This window comes from Halichoerus grypus, chromosome 8 (assembly GCF_964656455.1).
Source record: "Halichoerus grypus chromosome 8, mHalGry1.hap1.1, whole genome shotgun sequence".
NCBI classification, from domain to species: domain Eukaryota; kingdom Metazoa; phylum Chordata; class Mammalia; order Carnivora; family Phocidae; genus Halichoerus; species Halichoerus grypus.
Window position 1 is genome coordinate 111185783 of NC_135719.1, and position 17488 is coordinate 111203270.

Here is a 17488-nt window from a genome sequence, read left to right on the forward strand (position 1 = left end):
ATGCTATATTCATGGATCCTAAAAGGTCGATGACGATAAGACTTACCATTGACATTAAAGATACACATTGACTGTAAGACTTATCTATGATTGCAGAAGCACTAAAATGTAAGAATCATTACACTCAAAGGTAAATACTATCGCAGATAAAATAAACATGGTTACTACTAATTTAAGCAGATATATTTTACTTAACGCATCTACAATGTAACTTAGAATGCACTGATATAAAGTGGAAAAACTCCAATGTCAACTATGGAAAAAATGCATAGACTGGAAGATAACAGGTCATTTGTTTCCTCTGAATAGAGGAATCATGGATGAGTTTTCCCATCTTCTTTAGATGCTTTTGAAAAGTGGCATGAGAGGCTTCCCTCGCCTTTCATCTTCGTGCCTTCCCATCTTCTGCTGGTAGGAAGAGGATGGAGCCCCAGCAGGAGAGTGATAAAAAAGAATCGGAGGAGCCCAAGAAAGAGGGACTTCTGACCACTCATGTACGGAGAGTCAGCACAGCCTGAAAGGACACCCAAAGGAAATGGTAGCAGAACACTTGCACCATTCCCTGGCCTCTGAGTGATTTTGTGGTCCGCTGTAAATAAAGGTTCTTTTGGGTGGTAGACAGAGCCAGAAGCCTACCCAGCTGTTTCTGGGCATAAAGCCAGGGTTATATATTTTATCCAAAATTTTTGCTTTGAGCATATACTGCTTCATAGTCAGAATAAACAAACAAAAATGGGGAAATGGACTAATATTAACCCCTGCCTTACTCCCTTTAGCCAACCAAGCAAGTGGTTTTTAGGAGGTGACAGGTCATTTTCTGCTAAAATCATCACCTTATGAATATATAAAATAAGAAATCCCAAGAGAAGCTGAAATTTCACTTCAAGTAAAGAAAAAAGAATAAGTGAAAGATAGTGTCACATTTCTCTTTGGAAAGTGCGGGCTTTTTCTGAATTCTAATGGACTGTATGTCATTGAAACATTTAAGTGGCCTGAATGATTCTTCTTTTCAGGAGGATAATGGATGTGACACAGGTGCTAAAGGATGAATAGGAAGCAAGAATATGAGGCAAGCAGATACTGAAAAGAGACCTTGTAAAAAGCTTTTAGTTCTTTTTATTATTCACATCCCTGAATGGATATGTCTGCAAATTTATTATAAAAATCAACTTTCCACATCTGGAAATGATGTAGTAGAGTATCAGTTCATTCCTCCCCCTGGCCCCCCAAAATACCTTTAGATGATGATGTTTCTGCATTGAAGTAAGTATTAATGTTCCCACCTTAATCTTTACATATTGATTACTACTCACTGACTAGAGTAATTGCCTACACATGAAGTATCTTGTAGCCTTGAAAGATGTTCTTCACTTCTTGGAACATCACATCATCATGCCTGTCATGATTAGACAGTATCACATTTGCCTTGCTCAGCTGAAATGGAGACATTTCACTAACCTTAATGATGCCTACCTGACAACCAATTCATTTGGGAATGAGCCTAATGTTTTGTCACTGAAGGACACAAAGTAGCTTTCAGAGATCTAAGAAAAGAGACAGTGACAAGTTATGTTAAGCAAACTACCTTTGTTTCTTCGCCAGCAGGCAAAAGTGTTACAAGGAAAGTGTTCCAACTCTTGGATTTGAAGTGATGTAGCCAAAAATGAAGTTATCAACTCTTACAGCTTAAAGAGAACTCTAAAGATCTAGTCCAAAGATTCCTTGGCCATCAGGATCTACCTGCAGATATCTGAACCTTACCTAGAAGATCAACAAGCCAGTTGCAACTTCCAAGTTTCTTCTTTCCACAGTCCCTGACATTTCCACTCAGATAAGAAATGCTTGCAACAACCACTCCTACCCATGCGTGTATGCACAGGCATGCACTCAATTCTTTTTTTTTTAATTTAAATTCAATTAATTACCATATAAAGTATTATTAGTTTCAGAGGTAGAGTTCAGTGATTCGTCAGTTGCATGTAACACCCAGTGCTCATTACATCACATGCCCTCCTTAATGTCCATCACCCTGTTACCTCATCCCCCCATTCCCTTGCTCTCAATTCTTTTAGTCAACCAATAACTGCTTATGGAGCTGCCGAAACGTGCTGTATACTAAGATAGGTCACAGAGAACATAAAGGTGAATAAAGCATGATTCCCTGCCTTCAAGTAGCTCAGAATCTTATAAAGACAGGCATTAACAAATGCAATATAATACTGTCAGCAAAGGCCTGTAGAAGTAGAAACAAGGAAGTAATCAATTCATGAGAATTCTCCCTGAGTAAGATGACATTTGCATCAGGTATTACAAACTGAGTAGGCATTCCACAGACAGACATAGGAGAAGCAGGAAAAGGAATTCCAGACAGAGACCTTGGTAGGCAAAATCTTAGAAACATGCATGCTCAGGATGAGCAGGGATGGGAAGTACACACAGATCAAGAAGCAAGGCGGCAGAAGGGAAGTTGATAGGAAGGCAGATTTAAAGCCAAAATGTGCGCAGCCTCAAAGGCCATGCAAAGGAAACTCAATTTATCCCATAGGTAAATGAAGTAGGCAACACAAGGTTTTAATTTAAATGCACTGTGTTGTCTTATTCAAATTGATTGTCTCTCAGAACCTGGCATAACAGCCTCTCTCACAATATAAACATTTGTGCAGGAGGGTAGTCGCTGCTCAACAATCAGATTTGTGTTTCAGAAAGATATCACTGAGAACAGTGCAGAGAATGAACTGGAAGGTGGGAGACACTGCAACAGAGACGGGTAAAGAGGCTCCTGCAATAATTTGGGTAGGAGCTAATGCTGATGAGGGAACAGAAGGCAAGCCGAGGACAAAGCAGAAGCTGACACCCCACAACACCCCCCACCATGGGATATATGTGACATTCCTCAGGCACTCCTGGCTGCCCTAAAGGAAAAACAAATAGTTAACTTGTAGAGATCACAATCCTGTAAGACCTGAGTCTCCCTCAGTTTACGAATGTCCTAGTGATTTACTAGGAATAAGCTTTCTTATCAATAGCCTAACTTCCAGAGACCCATAACTCAGTTTCCTGAAGCCCTAACATCATCCCCCCCCTTCATAAAATTGAGGGAGGCTGAGGCAGAAGGAAATGTAAACAAAATTGAATTTCTTTTAAACCTGCAGCCCATTGATAAGGACATGTGATAAGAAGAATGTAACATTCCTCCAGGAAGCTCCCAACTATCTATCTAGTAAGTTAATGCCTTAACCTGACCATGGCAAGGCCTCCGGTATCCTGTGAGTCCTGTGAGTCTTCTTTAACATATGAAAGTACTTTCTCGAAACCTCCCTTTTTCCTTACCTTCCTCAACCCCATAGTATAATCAGCCATCCCTCACAATCCCAGTGCAGCAGCTCTTTCTGCCCATGGGTCCTGTCCCCATGCTTTAATAAACCACCATTCTGCACCAAAGACGCCTCAAGAATTCTTTCTTGGTCGTGGGCCCCAGACTTCACCCCACCAAACCTCACCTATATTCCAAAACCACCTCAATGCTGGCCTAAGGATGGTGCTATGGCAAGGGTGAGTTGACCAGGCACTCGGGAGAAAGAATGAATGTGACTCTGCTCCTGACTGGCTGTGGGAACTGAGGGAAACAGACAGGAATTTGAGATGACACTCAGATTTCTAACTTAACAATGAGTGTTCCCAAATGGCTCGGTCCCCCTAGCAGCTCAAAGGGGAGGCAGAAGTTGATAGGATCCAGATCACAGCTGGAAGGGGTAGACTTGGACAGGGGGTAGGCTGCCTCTTTTTCTTTTTTGAGTCAAAAAGAAGGAAGCACAAAGGAAAATAAAGGAGCTTCCACATAGTGACCTCAGGTCCATCCAAAGCCCTTTAATATATGAAAAAAACTACAGCTCGGAGCAATGAAGGGGGCTACCAAAGACCACACGATACAGTAGAAGCATAGCCAGAGCAATTCAAGAAGTTTCCCCAGGGCTCCTCCCATGATATTACAATGTTTCCTTTTATAAATTAAGACAATACCAAACACTTTAGCTTCCTGAGCATGGAAATAGAAGAGAAGACATAACATGTTTGTAAATTAAGAGACACTGTAAACAGCTATGCCTTCTGCTCTTCTGAATGTCTAACTCTTGGCGATTCATTTTGTAACCCGGCACATTGGAATATTTCTTTATTCTAAGGAGAATAGTTGGAAAGATCAACAGATACAGTCATACTAACCCTGAGGCCATGGTTTTTGTAATGTGACAAAGAAAGGTTTTTTGAATGAATTAAATGCAGGTGAGTGCAGACCTCAGAGTTAAGTTTTCAAAAAAGCAAACTTAGTTTTGCATATCCTAATTGAAAAGGAGGCAAGAAAAGCTGTTACTGATGCATCAGAATACATTTCTGCTGTCTTTACACTGAATCTCCTAAAAATAAGGGATTCAGATTTACTAACTTGTTTTTATTCATCCAAAAATCAATATTTGGGATGCAATAGATTGAATTCAAGGCTTCGAAATATAATTTGGGAGTTGCTGGAGATACAGCAAATATTGATCAGAGTAACTTCATGTTCCTTATTGATATTTCTTTCTTTACTATCTGCTTAAAATGTCCAAGTTCTAATGCATGACCAGTCCTTCCCTCCAGCCAGGTCACGTAAGTGTCACCCAAGTGGCTCCCACTATGTTTTAGGCTAACTTCAACATCCTGATGGAACATGAAGGTTTTGTTTAATCCAAACACCCCAGTGAAGAATTAATATAGAAACAACGGAAGACAGATTGCTTCAACATTCAATTTTAACTTCCATATATCATACACTAATAAAATAAGACTATCTGTCAAAGTGTCTGACATATAAAAGACACTAGGCAGTTTTTAATATCTCAGTGGAGAGGTCATGTCAGTAATACAAATCATGGTTAATTTTTTAGACCTTTCAAATTACCTCAGTAACATTAGGATGGAAGGCGATTTTTATGCATCTCAGATGGTGCTGGTGACAAAGGAGGTAAATGGAACCACAACAAGAACCCATGGGAATTTTAAATGGAGTGAAGGAATCCAGATGCTGGCTTTCTAATTTGTGCCTGGATGCATGATATGGGCATCTTCTGAAACACTGTTTTAGCCCAGAGACCATCCCTGACCCCTCCACTCAGCCAGGTCCCCTTGTCGTCTGCTTTTCATCTAGCACATGCCCTAGGATTATGCTAATCTCTCTATACTGTAATTATTTCTTTCTTTTTTTTTTTTTTTTTTTTTTTGGTATTACCTCTTTAATTGCCTGTCTTTCCCACCAGGCAGGAAGCTCCATAAAGTCAGGCTGTCTGTACTATCCATCATTGTAAGCCCAGAGCTTGGCAAGCGCCTCACACATTGCAGGTGCCTAGTAAGTATTTCTTGAATGAATGAATTGGTAAATAAGTGAAAGATGGAATGAAATGGTTTTCTGAATCAACTTTTTTTTCTGAAGAGACTTGTCCATTATCGGACATATGTTACTAAAAATAATAAACAGTAGTATATTGTAAAGGATTTGAGTTTGGGGTGGGGAAGAATGCTAGATGCTCTGTTCATTTTAATAGCTATTAGTGCTCCTTTCCTTTTTCCTGTACTAGAATCCCTTTGGCCAGAGCTTTATTGTAATTTTAGTTGACTGCAGCGACATCTACTGCTGAGATGGAGGAAGAGTCACCTTCCACTTGCAGATTGCAGGTGGTGCCTGAGACAAGACTTCAGGGCGTTCAGGTGTCACCCTATCATCCTGCATAATGAGTCTTACAGACTGTTATTTCCACTTTACAAATAGGAAACTTGAGTGTATATTCATTAACCTATCCCACAGCAAATGAGCGACAGAGCCCTCAATACCAACTCCTGGCTACAGTGCCCCTCATTAGAACCTTGCTGAATGAGGAGGGGGGATGATTATGGCAGAAATGCCTCGCTAGGGACACCTGGGTGGCTCAGTTGGGTAGGCGTCCAACTCTGGATTTCAGCTCAAGTCATGATCTCAGGGTTGTGAGAACGAGCCCCACATCAGGATGGCCATGGAGTCTGCTTAAGATTCAGAAAGAAAAAAAGAAAAGAAAGAAAGAAAAAGAGAAGAAAGGAAGGAAGGAAGGAAAGGAAGAGAGAGAGAGAGAGAGAAAGAAAGAAAGAAAGAAAGAAAGAAAGAAAGAAAGAAAGAAAGAAAGAAAGAAAGAAAGAAAGAGCCTCACTAGAGGAAATGTATTGCTAATATAAGCTCCTCTTTATCTAAATACCCCCTCTATGTCTACATTTGGCTTTGGGAAGTTGCCACCTCTTTGGGAATTTGGACCATTAAAATATGGCAACTCCAAACTAAATGAGTGGTGGGGGAAAAAAAAATCAGGATACCTAGAAGAGTTTAAGAAAACATCCTTACGTCATTTTGCAAAAGTAATGTAACCCTGTTATTTTTCTAGTGCCCCTTGTTCACTTAAGAAGTCACTCTGTGGGGCGCCCAGGTGGCTCAGTCTTTAAGCGTCTGCCTTCGGCTCAGGTCATGATCCCAGGGTCCTGGGATCGAGCCCTACGTTGGGCTCCCTGCTCCGCGGGAAGCCTGCTTCTCCCTCTCCCACTCCCCCTGCTTGTGTTCCCTCTCTTGCTGTGTCTCTCTCTCTGTGAAATAAATAAATAAAATCTTTAAAAAAAAAAAAAAGAAGTCACTCTGTGTTAGCCTCGTCACTAAAGCCAATCTGCCACAAAAAGTGTAAAAACAAAAAAAGTACTATATTGCCTGTGATTATAGACAAACATATCCCAAGTCATACACTCAAATGTTTACAGAATCCCAGATTTTAGAGAGGACTACGTTTATTGCCTGAAGTAAAGTAAAAAGTCAAACCACCCACCCTGAGCTGCCGTCCCCTCTTCAGGTCATTCTGTCAACTGACACCCACTCTGGTGTGTGCACAGGCATGCTCAGTGCCTTTGAGCTCTAAAGCAATTAACCTGGCAGGCAATCCACTGCTACCTCCTCTTCACCTCCTCACTTGATCTCAGAAAGAATGGATTTATTTACTTCTTCAGAAAAAAAATTAAAGCTATAATTTACCTTTAGACAGACTTTTTTTTTCAACTTGTGCTTAGAAGATAGATGATGACAAGTTCAATGGGATTTTCTGTTTAAGCAGATTGAAGGGAAAGGACATTGGAGACGGAGAAAACAAACTGGCAGCCCCAGACCTAGCTTCTCTGCCAACCAGCTCTGCACTTGGAACAAGTTATGAACTCCCCTGAGCCCCTGTTTTCCCAACAGTAAAATGGGGATATTAATAGCGCCCTGTTTCTCTCACTGTTTGGACAAGCAAGGTCATATGTGTTAAATACTTAGTAAACTGTAAGAGGATCATACAAATTTATGGAAGTATTACTTCTTAAATCTCCAAACAGAATCATTGAAGAGATTCTATTATATTTACATTTCTCTTGATAAACCAAGAAGTCCAATACTTAGTAGCCTAATTCAAGAAGCAGCCACTGAAATGCAGTTTATGCTTACAGAGAACTCTCGACTTCACCTTAATTCAAACGTTTGCTGAAGAATGAAATAACTTGGTGAGCTCTGTGAATTGTGTAAGACTGATGAATCACAGACCTGTACCCCTGAAACAAATAATACATTATATGTTAATAAAAAATTTTAAAAAAAAAGAATGAAATAACTTGGGGTGCCTGGGTGGCAGAGTTGGTTAAGCATCCAACTCTTGGTTTTGGCTCAGGTCATGATCTCAAGGTCATGAGATCGAGTCCCATGTCAGGCTCCAAGCTCAGCACGGAGTCTGCTTAAGACTCCCTCTCCCTCTCCCTCTGCCCCTCCCCCCCACTCTTCTCTACATATATATATTAAATAAGTAAATAAATCTTTTAAAAAAAAAGGATGAAATAACTTTAGGCACACCTGGATGTGTCATTCAGTTAAGTGTCCAACTCTTGATTTAGGCTCATCATGATCTCAGGGTGATGAGTTCAAGCCCCAGGTGGGGCTCCACGCTCAGTGGGGAGTTTGCATTTCTCCTTCTCCCTCTCCCTCTGCCCCACACCCCACTCACACTCGCTCTTGCACTCTCTCTCTAAAATAGATAAATAAATCTTATTTTAAAAAAAAAGAATAAAATAACTTTTGCTTAAGATAACTAATGAGGACAGCCTCCTGCAGGTCAGGAAGTCATGTCTCTCTCCAGATTGCCAGGTCATGCTCATTCCAGGCACCATCCTGGGTCCCCAGTGAGGCAGGTCTCCCACCCAGCATGGGTAATCTCCTTTCTGGAATACTGTGTGTGCCTCGTTCTGCACACCTCAAGTAAAGAGATTTCTGCCCGAATGCAGGTTGCTGAGAGAAAACATGGAAAATAAAACCACAGGAAAAGATCAATGAATCACAGATTATTCTGCCTAGAGAAGAGAAAATTATGGAAGAACGCCAGAGTAGCATGGTTGTAAAAGTTCTTCATTTCCACTGAAGACCAAACATGCGGACACAGCGGTGATATCCTGGTAAATGCTTACTTACAACCAGCACTCCTGAGAAAAGGCAGGTGTGTGTTTATTACAAATTTTACTGATATAAAGAACGCACAGCACACAATGTACAAATAAAAACAGATATACAATTCTTTAGTGTAAGTGCTATACAGCCAACTGATTCTCACAGAACCCTTTCATTGCTTTTCACCAAATTGTTCTACCTGTAACTAGCCTATGGTTGCAACTCATCTTTGGTTTGACATCCCCTTCCACTAACTCTTTTCCCAATAAATTTACTGCTATTAAATCTGATGAGCGATCCACTGTTCAACTATTCCTCACCCTGATACAAATTATATTCATTAAACTGAAGCCGCCCTCAGCTTTGGCACTAGATCCAACATGTTTTTTAAAGTTTAATCTGCATTATTAACATTTTCTCCATCACTTTAATTCTAGGCAATCAACAAAACAGTAAATCAAGCCCCGATTTGTAACACTTGCCCATTTCTGTGGTATAAATATTCTCACCGTAACCAATTTCAAGCTACCAATAGGACATCACTGAATGTAGAGTTGGGAAAAGATCCACAGTAGCACACCACTATATAGTATTTCCACCATACAGATGTAAATAACCTCAAGAACACAGATGGAAGTAAAATGTAGTAAAATAATTAGGAAGTGAAGAGTTTTGAGTGTGTTTACCTATGTTTTAATACAATTTATTTAAGTTTATATAATTCGATTTTTAATAATGGCTGGGTTTAACAATTGGCTTACAAAATTCCTGAAACTTTAACAATCGACTCTTGCAATCCAGTATGGGCTAGCTCCAGCATGGTACTGGAAAGGGCTCACAAAACTGTGAGGGGAATTTGGATTTGTTTATTAAGAGCAGCATTTTTACCACCAAATGGATGTGGATTTAATTCTTAGCTCTGCCACTTACTGGATGGATATATGGCCTTGATCTTCAATTTCTTCATATGTAAAATGGAGAAAACGTTACTATCTATCTCTTAGGGTTATTGTGAGGATTAAATCAGGTTTTCTATGTTTCCATCATAGCCAATACGTGGTACATACAAAACACGCAAGAAGAGTGTATGCTATCATTTTGTTGTTGAAGAGTTCCCTCATCATTAAGCAGTATAATGAGTTTCCAGGTCTCAAAGTTTATGGAAATGGGAGAGATGCCCATATGCATGGAAAGCACTTGGGAATGAAGCCAAGGATGAATGACCCCTTAGATATTCGAGTCACTATCCTTCCTTTTCCTAAGAATCACTACTATCCAGTGTTATTTAAAGGAATCCTGCGGGGGGGCGGCGGGGGGGGGGAGAGAAGAAAGAAAGAAAAGAACAAAGCAAAGAAAGAAAGAAAGAAATCTAACCAACTTTTCCTCCCTTCATAAGTTGCTCAGTGACAGGAAAGGACTGGGTGTCTTTTATTTCAATCTGAAACTCCAATTTGTACCACTGTTTTCAGAACCGAGAGAAAAAACTCCCACAAACTGACAGCCTTTAGTGACACTCCAACCCCAACAGAGTCTGACACATGAAGACTGGCAATGAAGCGCACTATGAAGTTAGAGCACTACTTTCTTTTTTCCAAATGTTAGACTTCAGTAAATGATGCATCCTCTTTGAAGGCAACTCACATTGTTAATGCGTATGAGATCGCTGTCAACTCTAACACTTAAGATTTTTTTTTCCACTTGAAATACTTCTTATTAAATGAAGCCTCCTCTACTCAGAGCTTGAGTAGTCAACTATTTGAATCTAAGTATGGGACTTCATATTTGTTTCCCTTAACTTTCGTCTTATTAGATTTAGCCAGTTTTCTGAGTTATTTGTTAGTCTTGACCCTTGTCATCCAATGTATTCCTTCTAACATTTTATTGTGCCTTCTGTATTTTCATCCAAGATATTAATAAAAGGTCTGAATGGGTCAAGTTCTAACAGTGAGGCTCATGGCTTTCTCCAAGTGACATTATTTCATTTGTTATCTGGGCTACCATCACCAAACCCAGCTGACTTCACTGTTATGCCGAGTGTATTTTTCCATTTCGTCTCTAGGGATACCTGTAAGCTATGCTATACTTTGCTCAAGTTTAGGTACACTGTGTCTGTATTATTGTCTATTAGTCCCATGAAACAAACAATTGAGGCTAGTTTGGTGTTACTTATTCAGAGTGAACCTACCCAGGCTTCTAGTGAACACTCCTTTCCAAGGATCCAGGAGATATCTACTTATCTTTAGACAATTTTGCTGGGATTAATATCCCAAGCTTTCCTATGTGTACTTTCTAGAGCCTACCATTCTCTGTTGATGCAAATTAAGATTTTGTTTGACTCTCTCTAGCCTGTAAGTGCCTCTCCCATTTACTCTTATTCCACAAACATTAAGGCTACCACAACCCTACATTTAGATACTATCTTGGGATATAATTTATCTGCAATATTTACAATCCATTTAAAATAGTTAATGTCTTACAATCTCTTCACCTATTTAGGGCTTAAATATTTGCTCTTCCTCATTGTGTGAAGACCATGTTCCCTGGTAAAAAGACAAAAGCAAAATAGCATTGTAAGGTTCTGCTTTCTCTTTGCCATTTGCTAACATTAGGCTAATCTGCTCCTAAAAATGGGCTTAAGAAAAAGAAAATAAGTCCTCAACAAATGGTGTTGGGATAACTGGATATCTACATATAAAAGAATGTATTTGGACTACCTCACATCATACACAAATTTTAACTCAAATGGATTTTTTTGAGTGAAAACTATAATAGGAGTAAATCATCATGACCTTGATAATGATTTTCTAGCTACAAAACCACAAGCACAAATGAAAAGGAAAAAATGATAAATTGGACTTCCTCAAAATTAACAACTTCAGTGCTTCAAATGACACCATCAAGAAAGTAAAAAGGCAGGGCACGTGGGTGGCTCAGTCAGTTAAGCATCTGACTTGGCTCAGATCCTGATCTCAGGGTCCTAGGATCGAACCCTGCATTGAGTCCCCCCTTCGAGCCACTCTGAGGAATCTACATAAGAGAAATGAAAAAATATGTCCACAGAAAAGCTTGTACATGAATGTTCTTAGCAGTATTATTCATCATTGCCAAAAAGTAGATACAACATAAATGTTCCTCAACAGGAGAATGGACAAACAAAATATGGTATATCAATACAACAGAATATCATTCAACAATAAAAGGGAATGAAGTATTAATACAAGCTACAACATGGATGAGCCTCAAAAATGTTATGCTGAATGAAAGAAACCAGTCACAAACGACCTCATGTCATAAGAAATGTCCAGAATAAGCAAATCTATAGACAGAAAGTAGATTACTGGTTGTCTAGGGCTAGGGGCATTGGGGTTTGGGGGGCAGGAGGGAGAGTGACTACTAATGGGTTCAAGGTGATTTTGGGGTGATGAAAGGTTCTAAAATTAGATTATGGTGATACTTGCACAAATCTAAATACACTCAAGCACACTGAATTGTACATTTTAAACAAGTGAATTTTATGATATGTAAATTTTATTTCAATAACGTTGTTTTAAAAGAAAAAGAGAACAAACCTTTGGAAAATGGAGGAGGGATAAAACTGGGTACTGGAGCTGGAGGCAAGAAAGGAAGGGCTAGAAAGGAAGAGAGTTAACAAATGGGACCCTGGAGGTTTGAAAGGTGGTCCTATAGAAGCTGACCAAAAAGGGAATAAGGAGCAGACCTGGCAAGGGGGAACTTGAAAGAGCATCACCTGAGTGCCCAGGCGGGACAGGGGAGGCCAAAGGAAACAAGCTAAAGGCCCCTGAGCTAAACCACATTTAGCCCTTAATGACACACCAGTTATAAAAGGTTTGGTAAGATCAGAAGATTTTAAAGAGTAAGAACTGATAGATACAACAATACCCCCAAGTGAAAAAAAAAAAAATGAGGTCAAGAGCGAGAGTGGATGCACTGGCCTCCAAGAATGCTCTGTATGGTTAAATATCATTCTCCTAACTTACAAATAAGGAAACTGGGGCTCAGAGAGGTTAACTAATGTTCTCAAGTTGCCAGAGCTAGCAAGGGATAGAATCTCCATCTTTCTGACTCTACTGCTCCCACACACACACACACACACACACACACACACACACACTGCCTTCTTCTTCTTCTGAAATCCAAATTCCTCCTGAAACCACATTGGTTTTTTAAATTCCACCTTTTGTTTGCTTCCTCATCAGGTTCATTTTTAGTTGTACTATCAGAACAGACATTTTTAGAAACTACTACCAATCATGAGTTATGTACTTATTTGCAGTTAATGGGTAGGGATAATATTTTTCTCTCGGCTTTTTTTTTTCTGCTTTGCTGGAGTCCAGAGGTGTGGCTAAGTAAGCCCAGCATTCTCTCCTACTCGGAAATGAAATGGCCATGGCCTCTCACATTTTGGCTACCAGTGCTGCCTTGATCATATTCGCAGTTCCTCTTGTTTCCTTTGTCTTCAGAAATTAAAACTTTCATCAGGGCAAGGCAAAAGCTTAGGAGCTGCTCCCCTCCATTGTTGGTGATCCTGTCACACGTGACCCCTGAGAACTACAGGGGACCCTGCACTAGCTGAGCGACCTGAATTTGGAAGAATTGTTCATAAACCCTCACATGTCAAGACCTAGGAGTCATCACTTCTGCTTTTACTTTCACCTAATACGTTTCACTTGACTTCAGTCTAAGATACTGTCCTGTCACTGTTATGGTTACCTTCCCACACAAACATCCGTCAGAGCCTATCTGCTTCACTGGAAGAAAGAGTCCCCTTCTGGAGCAGTCACTGCGGGTTGCCTACCCAACAGCCACTTACTCCTTACTTCTTGACAGAACCCTTATTCTGTCCAGGTAGCCCCTTCCTTGGTGTAGGAAATGGCTCCTCACTGGCCTCTATGCCAGTAGTCGGCAAACCTCTTCTGTAAAGGGCCAGATAACAAATATTTTGTGCTTTGCAGGCTAAAAGGTCTCTGTTGCAACCACTCAACTCTGACATTGCATGGTGAAAGCAACCACAGGCAATGGGTAACAAACAGCATGGCTGTGTTCCAATAAAACTTTATTGACAGAAACAGACATCAGACTGGATTTGGCCCAAAGGCTATACTCAGTTGACCCCAGGCCTAATTCAATGGGACCAATATAGTTCCATTTATTTTCCTAGTGATTGGTTTAGACATGGCATATGCTACAACCATGGCCAACACGAGATTAAAAAAAAAAACCTGTGAGCAGCTCCTGGGAATCTTTCTTCCTTAAAAAGATTGTGAGTTGGATATCATCACATTGGGATGTGATGCCTGGAAATGACATGGCTATTTTGAGACCATGGAAATTTGGGAGCCATTTTGATCTGAAGCACACCCAGAGGTTTCCTTCATTGTAAACAGAGAATAATAATACCTACCTATGAAACTCAAACAATGTAAAGTAAATCAAGTGCTGAGCAGTATGGATATAGAGCAAGCATCCAGTTAATGAGAGCTTCTAAGCTAATTTTACTCTATGTTAATGTGCCCATAAAAAAGCTATGTAAGAGGTGCCTGGGGGGCTCAGTCAGTTAAGCGTCTGCCTTCGGCTCAGGTCATGATCCCAGGGTCCTAGGATCAAGTCCCGCATCCGGCTCCCTGCTCAGCGGGGAGTCTGCCTCTCCCTCTCCCTCTGCGCACCCCCCTCCCCACGCCCTGCTCACGAGATCTCCCTCTCTCTTTCTCTCTGTCTCTCTTTAAAAAAATGCTATGTAAAAGGTAGGTGTTCAATAAAAACTTTGAAGATGTACTTGGATATTTTTCTTCCAAGAACAAGGCTGGACTTGCCCTGTTCCAATTTATTCTGACCGGGACCTTCCTGTAATAAACAGCCCGGGGCTTCTTTTTAGGATTCAGCCTGTGATCCTCACCTGAATGGAGCTGGGGGTTGGCTTCCTTGGCACTACACTCCAACCAGCCACAGGGAAGTCCTAAAATTCCACACTTCTGATAAGCAAAACTAATAACCATGGAAATGATCTGAGTAGCTGGGTCCGTGGTAAGACTTGTCAGTAAGATTAGACACGCTAGTCAAGAACGGCATAATTCGTCCACATTGCTCCTCCGCAGTAGGTAACACACAAGGCACTCTCGCTTTTGAAGACAACCCTTGTCGCTATTGTTAAGAGTAAACAAAACAACACAATTATATGAAATTTTATTAAAATTTTAAAATAGGGCCAAAATGAGCTAGTCTAAGAATCTAACGAATTCTGTCTTTTTTTTTTAAGATTTTATTTATTTATTTGACATAGAGAGAGACATCGAGAGAGGGAACACAAGCAGAGGGAGTGGGAGAGGGAGAAGCAGGCTCCCAGCCGAGCAGGGAGCCCAATGTGGGGCTCGATCCCAGGATCCTGGGATCATGACCTGAGCCAAAGGCAGATGCGCAACAACTGAGCCACCCAGGCGCCCCACGAATTCTGTCTTGAACAGATGGGAGGACCAACCAACTGCAGCTTTAATAAAAGCAGATACCATGAAATTCTAACTCCTTTTTAAAAAGACCTTTTGGACCCCTTAATCTCCCAAGTGAGGCTTCCTCAACTTCCCAGATAAAAAGTTATGTCTATTGGCCCTTGCCGCTCACAGTGTGGTCCACAGACCGGCAGCATCGACATCTCCTGGGAGCTTCATACAAATGCAGCATCTTGGGGCCCACCCCAGACCTACCTGAATCAGACCCCGCATTTTATCATGATCCCCAGGTAATTTGTACGCATGTTAATGTTCACTGCACTTGCTTTTTCCTAAGGATTATGCTCAGCTATATAAAAATATTAAGACATTCATGCAGAGAAGTTGGAATATGAACTTATATGAGGAAACTAAGTAGGATAGAACACTCTCAATTTTCAAGTTCATATCTTTTTTTTTAAAGATTTTATTTATTTATTTGCCAGAGAGAGTGCGAGCGAGCACGAGCAGGGGGAACAGTAGAGGCAGAGGGAGAAGCCAGACTCCCCGCTGAGCAAAGAGCCCGATGCGGGACTCTATCCCAGGACCCCAGGTTCATGACCTGAGCCGAAGGCAGATGCTTTACCGACTGAGCCACCCAGGCGTTCCTTCAAGTTCATATCTTAATGCTACTGCTTTCATGCTAAATGTTCTGAAGGTAGTCATGTGATTTTTTTTTCCTTCCTAACAGCATTCTTGTAATTATCCTACATGTTGCCAAAATTAAAATATATAAATGAACCTGGAAAAAAAACCTTATAGGCAAAAATGTAGAATAAGAAACAGAAACCTTATCTATAGCTTAAAGAAATAATATCTGAAAAGTGAAAAACTAATCAATTATTTATGTTGTCTCTAAGGCAGGCAATTGCTTCACAATACAGTGGTTAAACTAAATAGTTAATTGGGTGTTGTGCAGACAACCACTGTTGGGAAAGAAGGAATAAATCAGCAAAGGCTGCTAGAAATCCTTGTCAGGTTTTTAAACAGTTCAACTATTATACTCTTCAAAAATATCTAGGTTTTCAAATGTATGGTTGGTAAGTGGACTCCCTTTTCTCAAATACAGTCTGATTAGGAACACCCATATATAAAAGCTCCCTGAGGAGAGAGGCAGGAAAGGAATGGAACCCAAGGGCCTTTTTGTAGCAGACCCCTTGCCTTTCACTGCCTGTTAAAAGCAACCTAACCTTTAAGGTTTCATATAAATGAGCTTTTGCTTCACTTTGCACATGTATATTTCTTCATGTAATGTTACAAAAAGCCTATGCACTGAGAGTTATTAAGCCCTTTTTAGAGTTAGGAAAACCAAGGCTCAGAAAATTTGAAAACTTATCCAGGGTCAATGGTGGTAAAGCGAAGGCTTGAATCCAGGATTTCCTGACTCCAAATTCTAGGCTCTCAACTGCCAACCTGTATGTTGTTTCTAATGCTTCTCATGGTTCCTCCTGGTTGAAATTACTCTTCCATCCTTTGGTACCTTCAGAGCACTTTTTTTTTTTTTGTCCACAGCATATGTCATATCCTGCCTCACAGTACAGATTTTTCTTCCCTGTGACTCACATGCTCCTGGAGAGGAGACACTATGTTCTGCTCATCACTAATGACCGAGCAATAATTTATAAACAGCAAATAGTGTTCTGGGGTTTGCCTTGTAAGGGACTTGCTCCTAGACGCAGACTCCTGAAAATGCAAAGCGTTCACCAAGCTGCTTTTGCTTCAGCTACGGCGCATTTACTACCACCGTGATCACCTGGCAGGTGGGGGCACATGACTAGTTCTCGCCAACATAATCTGAGTGGAACAGTCCATTCCAAGCTGAAGAGTTCCCAGCAGGCTTTCCTAATTTCTCTCTCCTCCCTTCTGGCTGGATGCAGTGGATCCAGTGAGGCTGCCTAGGCCCAAAAAGATGTGGAGACCCTGGATGGAAGTATAACTGAGTGAGTGACTGGGAACTGTGAAAGGGCAAGTAAGAAATCCATTATGTTTAACCACTGAGCTGGGAGTTGTTTGTTACAGCAGCTGGCCTTCCCTAACAGATACATTCCCACTTATCCAATGTCTTCCCTGAGTTAACAAGTATTCTTTCACAATAGAAATGTTTCCAAACAAATTAGGGCTACAAGGTATTCTTACTTTAGGGTGTTAGAAAAAAATATAAACTTTAGAATAAGGAAGAGACTATTGAATACCCTTGCAATGGCATGCTGAAGCCTCTGAAAATTACATGATTCCATTAGGGCTCTGCACTGCCTTTGGACTATTTTACAACTCTTTAAATTGTAGATAACTCAGAGCAATACAAATAATTCTTCTCCAGTTGAAAAAAATCGGAAAAAGTCACCCAGCGTCCATTTCTAAATGCATTTTAATGGTCCTTGAGTCTATGTAAATTTATGATTCTTTGATCTCTGCTTTGAACTGGTTGTAGCATCTGCCTGGTTCCTTTATTAATTAATGAGTTTTTCAAAATCTCTGACAC

The 17488-nt window shown here is 40.5% G+C and overlaps 1 protein-coding gene across 3 annotated transcripts in view; it reads right to left on the reverse strand.

The window, feature by feature from the left end:
- The window catches only part of ARMH4 (armadillo like helical domain containing 4), a 125607-nt gene that overhangs the window by 58683 nt on the left and 49436 nt on the right, over window positions 1-17488 (reverse strand). Inside the window, exon 6 of one of the 3 annotated variants that reach the window (XM_036117474.2) lies at window positions 16755-16926. The exons of the other annotated variants lie outside the window; for them this stretch is intronic. Within the exon in view, the coding sequence (XP_035973367.2) occupies window positions 16781-16926 (146 nt within the window). The 3' untranslated portion in view covers window positions 16755-16780. Of the gene's footprint in view, window positions 1-16754; window positions 16927-17488 lie in introns of those variants that run through there. 3 annotated transcript variants of the gene reach the window in all.